Raw genomic sequence first — 6,000 nt, forward strand, 5'->3', positions numbered from 1 at the left:
TCTCTACCAGCCAGCAGCGCAGATGTTTCTGTTTTGATAATGCCTGAACTATAAATCTCTAGATGAGTCCCTGGCTGGTACAAATGGTTAATGCACTTGGTTGCTAACCGAAAGTTTCAGTATACCAAGAGGCACCTCAGACAAAAGGCCTGGTAACCTACGTGTGAAAAATCACAAGTCTGCTCTGATGGGGGCCATCACGAGTCAGAGTTGATTCAATGGCAACTAGAGCCCCAAACCTGTTCCATACACTGAATGTCTGGTATTGCTCAAAAGTTTCCCAAACACATAATAACAACCTCTTCTATGTATCCAATCACTTTCCGGCCTACTAAGTGTTTGTTCTTACAGGCACTTTCATGTGCACACACACACACACACACACACTCACACACACAGAAACTAGGCTGAATGGCTTGCATTGCTCATACAGTCTACTGGGGATCAAGCCAAGTTCAAACATTCAACAAGAAACTGAGAGCAATGTGACTTCTCCAAGACGGCAGTTCCGATCCAGATGGAGAGCATTCTGTCACTGAGAGCTCCTGGGAACTCTATCTCTGGGAGATCTTATACACTGTCCTGGATAGATGTGTGCCTGAGACTCTGAGTACAGAGAAACTTCTCCCTGCTCTCCCCTTACCACATAGCCCCATGACCTTCCCTCTGCTTTAAAGACACAGAGACTCTTTGGACTTCGGTCCATATGACCTTGCATGGGTGGCCAAACTCTGTGGTTCCCTTAGCTCAAGTTTCATTTCAAACTCTTTGTGCAGAAGAAGCTTGTGATACAAGAGGATGGGAAAATGTACAAGGAGGTGCTTTGCAGCTGCTCCCAGCTGCTACAAAATGCCTATTTCTCCTTAGCAGAACCGAAAGTTTCTCTATTCGGTCTGCCTCTCCGGTGGATGAAACACAAGGCAGTGATAATTAGAGGCCAGTAAACTTTGCACACTTTGATGGAGTCAGTGAGAACTAACTCTTAAACACTAACCTGAGCAATCTTTGATTTGCCCGTAAACTATATAGTAAATACATTTAGTATTGAGTTTTCTATGCTTCTAAATTTACTGAAGAAAAAATAACAAAAACGTTGGAAATAAACATGCTAGTAAAGAGACTAGATAATGAACAATTGCTGTGATGGACCAAAATAAGAGACCCATTTTCATGGACTTCACGCCAACTCATAGTGAGTCTATAAGACTATTGTTGTTACTATCTGCCGTGGAGTCGGTTCCGACTCATAGCGACCCTGTACAGGGTTTCCAAGGCTGTAAATCTTTACGGGATCAGAAAACTTCATCTTTCTCCCGCAGAACAGCTGGTAGCTTTGAACTGCTGACCTTGTGGTTCACTGCCTGATTTGTAACCACTACGCTACTATAGGACTATAGAAGAGTACAGCTACTCCCTAGGGTTTCTGAGACTGCAAATCTTTATGTGGCAGACAGTTTGATCTTGCCCAACACCTAACAACAGACCTTACTAAAAGTATTACAGAAGCCAAATATTTATCATACTCACTTGTGTATGTATCTTTAAATATTTTATAAATGTGTTTTGGATTAAGTCAAACATACACATCCCTTCCAATGGGTGCAGACAGAGAAGGGGGCAGGGAACTTATTATTGTTAAATCCTAAATTCACCTGCCCTTGAGCTACAGCTTAGGCATTGGGTCTTGACTTCCAGTAAAGATTTCCAGGTTTTGAAAGTTAAAGAAAGAATTTTTAAGTTAATGAAACAATTTTCCACTTTCTTTTGTGACTCCACCACATGCAAAATAAAAATGAAAATGATCCATTGCAAAGGATTTCTTACCCATGATATGCAAGCCATGGACATATTTTGTTATGCTGATATCATGCCTGTTAAACTGTTGTTGTTGTTAAGTGCTGATTCAAAACAACCCTGTATAGAGTTTCTGAGGAGTGGCTGGTGAGTTTGAACCACCAACCTTGTGATTCAAACCGACCTTCAGGTGGAGTGCTTATCCCAAGTGGCCACACTGTGAAATATGTTTTAAACTCAGTCAGGGTGTTGTATTTTATCGAGAAAATTCCACTGCCATGCCCTAAATTATTAAAAATAAGCTTCCTGGGCAATACAAATCTGCCATTATTTTATTTATTTTAGAGAAGTTTATAAGGATATTTTAAATCAATAATAATAATTTATTTTCACAGTGATTTTAAATAACAAATTCATTTTCTTTGCTTTTACTACAGGTTTGTTCAAATGGCAAAATTGTTTATTATTCTATTCCTGTAATACACTTTATAAGGCATTTTAATGTTTTCTTAGTAAAGGAAATTTACTGAAACGTCTATTTCATCAGGCATTTCTCCCTCCTAAATGCTGTGGGTTAAGGGGCTGGACTGCAAAGAGTCGGTTTGAACTACAGGGTCGGTGGTTCAAACTCACCAGCCTCTCCTTGGAAACCCTATACAGGGTCGCTGTGGATCGGAACTGACTCGACGGCACTTAACAACAACAACAACGACAAACTCATTCTCCAAGAGATTTTCTTCAATCTTTCTAATAGCCACAGACCGCTTCTTGATCCGGACAGTAGGGGGCACTGTAACAATAAACTACTTCACTGAAAAACAAGTCTAGACTTTTAGGATTCTCTCATGTCACAGAGCAGCTAAAAATACTATGTGAGTTTTTTCTTCCATAATATGTGTCAGCAATTAAAGGGATTTTCTTTCTGTTCTTGTGTGTGTGTGTGTGTGTGTGTGTACAAATGTGTAGTAGAAATCCTATATTGCATTTTTTTTTTTTTTCACTTATTCAGGAAAGGCTAACTACAAGCAACTAATATGCACTAAATAAAGCGACATACTGTGAGGCAGAATTTTTTTTTTTTCAGTGTCTTGCTTATCAACGCTTAAGTTTAGAGCCAAGATGAATAAGAACTGTGAGAGAAATTTCATTAAATAATCACATAATGCAGGATCTATAGATTGGATTTCTTTAGCATAAGAGGTCTCTGTATAATCGAGTTAAATTTATGCCTCCTATAAAAACAACAAAAACATTGCAAATGATAAAACAAAGACATCGCTCCAACACTTAGAAAATTAAATTAACCAAACCATGAAGTCTACTGTGCAGCTATTTTTGTAACCACCATAAATTTCTTTATAGAACTCTTCTGCCGGAATAAACAATCCAAGGAGAAATTTACTTTAGCGTATGTATCGTTGCCAAAGGAAATGGTGGTCTAAACGTTTATGACTCTCTTTCTCTTCTTCTTTCTTTCTTTCTTTCTTTCTTTCTTTTTTGTTAATACTTGTGTTTCTAGTTGCCTTGAACTCTTCCATCTCTTACATGAGCTCAGAAAGCTTCCTGGAAAATAAGATCTCAGTCTGCAGATATACTGTGCTCTCAAAATCAAACACTCATTTCTGAACTGAAAAGAAACAATTGTACTTTGTGGAAATGAAGTGTCTATGGCAAAATGAAAATAAAGAGTTTTAGGCCTAAATATTTCCCCATACTTAATAGCATTTTGGAGCCAACTGTTGATTTAGATGGTTCAGCAATCAGCTTGAAATGTGTTCACTTACAGCACTGTATGAGAGGAAACTCAATGCAAACTTCTACAGATAAGGGTTTTAGAGGTCTTTAATCACTTCTTTCTTGTGTCCTTGATGGAAAAAACAGAGCTGGCTTTGTGCTAAAAAGAAGGACCTGTTGTTTCCAAATTCAACAGGTCATTTTTATAGAACTTCCCAGAGGATGCAACATAAATGACAGAAACACAAGAGGATTTTTTTTAAGTGGCTGATGATTTTAAATGATATATATTCTATATTAAGAGGACGTTGTTTGTTTTTCTTCCTAACAAATGGAAAGTTACTTTGGAAACGTGTTTTCTCATGAGTTGGGTTACTGTAAATTCTGCTCCTGAAATTTATCTGAGTGTGTGCTTGACCCCACTCAAGTAAATAAACGCTGCCAAATCATGTCCAGTTCTGTTTTGGAGATGACTGGTTAATTTAGTGGGCTTTTAAAATATATTTAAATTACATAACAACTTTTGGAATATTGTTTCCATTAAGATAACAAAGAGAGTGCGTATTTCATGAACAAGATAGACTTTATAAAATGGAAAATTCTGGCAACAAGTCAATACTTGATGTAAAACAAAATTCAGGCGACACTAGGCTTTATTAGAGTTTGGCTTATTTTATTATTAAAGGTGGTTTGAATTTGAGAAGACAGAATTAAGATTAAGATCAAAATCACAGTTATTTCCTAAACTGTATTAACAGGGTTTTGTTGTTGTTGTTTTTGATAATCTAGCTAATGTCTCTTTTTCCCCCTCTTTTCTGTTCCTCTCCTTTTCTTAGTTTGTTAAGTCATTTGTAAAGAGAATTGTTTGACGATCTTTGGTAAAGTTTCCACCAGTTTCCTGTTAATATTGAAAGTACTTTTTGAAACTCATCTCTCGACCCAAACAGAAGTCATTACCAAGGAAGTGTACTTTAAAGCAAGGTTGCTGGTACTTCCTGGAGATCTCATATATTCCCCAACTACCTACTCTCTCAGGTTTGACACTTTTACTAAGTCTCTATATTACTTGCCATCTAAGACAACTCTCTGGCAAAGGATCAAGGTAAACAAATAACTCATAGCAAAGGCTGTTAACCAGAGGGAACTGCCCAAAAGATAAAGAAGAAATAAAAGTGAGGCTTCTTGGGATTAACCACGTCTACACACACATACACACAAGAAATTAATAAACAGGTTTCTAACCTAGAGAGGACTTTTAGCTCTTTAGCTAATGACTTGGGCACTTTCACAGAAAAAGACTGTTTGGGGAAAAGGGAACCCCAGTAAAGAAAGAAATTAAAACTTTCAAGTCAGAACTTCCTCACACCTCCTCCTCTTCATTCAAGTCCTTGAAGGAGAAGCTATAGTGGGGTACAGCACGCCTCAACTTTAAAACAACCCCTTTTGCTTTCCTCTTGAGGTGGGAAAGCAGGTGAAGGGGGGGTCACCAGAGCCCTCCCAAGAGCCCCCCGCCCCCCCGCCTTGTCCTGCCCTGCGCCTGCTCACCGGTACCAGGCGAGGCCCTTGTCGTAGCTGCGGTCGAAGAAGTGGGGCTCAGCGCCCACGGCGCGCACGTCGGGGTGCACGCGCAGGAACTCAAGCAGCGCCCTCGTGCCGCCCTTCTTGACTCCAATGATGATGGCCTGAGGCAGCTGCTTGTTGCCTTCGTCCAGCAGTAAAGCCAGGGTCCCCGGCGGTGCCTCGGTCACGCTGCTCCCGGCCCCGGAGCCGCCCGGCCCCCCTGGCAGGCCGTGAGACTCCTCTTCCCAGGCTGCCTCCTCGCCTGGGTCGCGCAGCGCGGGCGGCCGGCGCCACCGCCACTGCTGCAGCTGCAGGAGGCGCTTTCTCCGCGCCGCCTCGGGCCACACAGCCAGCTGGCTCGGGCCGCCAGCCAGGACGCCGTGACCCGGGGCCTCTGCCGTCTCGTCGCCGCCTGAGAGCCCCACGACGGGACCCGATAGGGTCTGGCAGCGGTCGGCCAGGCAGTAGAAGACGTAAAGGGACGTGAGCAGGGAGCAGAGCATCAGCAAAAACTTCCGGAAGATGCTGCGGGACAGCGGCTCTGCAGAAGTGGGGTGGGCGCCGGCCGGGCCCGGAGGGGCCATCCTAGCCGGAGGCGTCGTCGGGCTGCGAGCGGGCCATGCTAGGCCACGACTCCGCCAGGTGCCATGCCATGCCCCAGGCGGGCCTGCGTGCTGGACGGAGGCCACATCTCCCGTGCGCCCTGTGGCCCCGCAAGCTGTCCGGGAGGCGGCGGCCGGGGATCTTCAGGGGTGCTGGGGCCCGAAAGCCCCTCGCAGAACCCCTGCCTCCAATCGAGGGGGCGGGAGGGGACGCGGGGCCGTGCTTAGGAAACCATCGTCTTAGAGGAGCCCAAGTCTTAGAGGAGCCAGCGCTGCGTGCCCCAGTCCCCAGAGCCACGCGGGGATGGGG

General features: G+C 43.4%; 1 protein-coding gene across 1 annotated transcript in view; it reads right to left on the reverse strand.

The window, feature by feature from the left end:
* HS3ST3A1 (heparan sulfate (glucosamine) 3-O-sulfotransferase 3A1) overlaps positions 1 to 5,672 on the reverse strand; it is a 152,010-nt gene extending 146,338 nt beyond the window's left edge. The window contains exon 1 of the mRNA XM_006863440.1: positions 5,074 to 5,672. Within this exon, the coding sequence (XP_006863502.1) occupies positions 5,074 to 5,672 (599 nt within the window). The remainder of the gene's footprint in view (positions 1 to 5,073) is intronic.
* Positions 5,673 to 6,000: the final 328 nt, after the last annotated feature.

This window comes from Chrysochloris asiatica, unplaced genomic scaffold (assembly GCF_000296735.1).
Source record: "Chrysochloris asiatica unplaced genomic scaffold, ChrAsi1.0 scaffold00054, whole genome shotgun sequence".
Lineage (NCBI taxonomy): Eukaryota > Metazoa > Chordata > Mammalia > Afrosoricida > Chrysochloridae > Chrysochloris > Chrysochloris asiatica.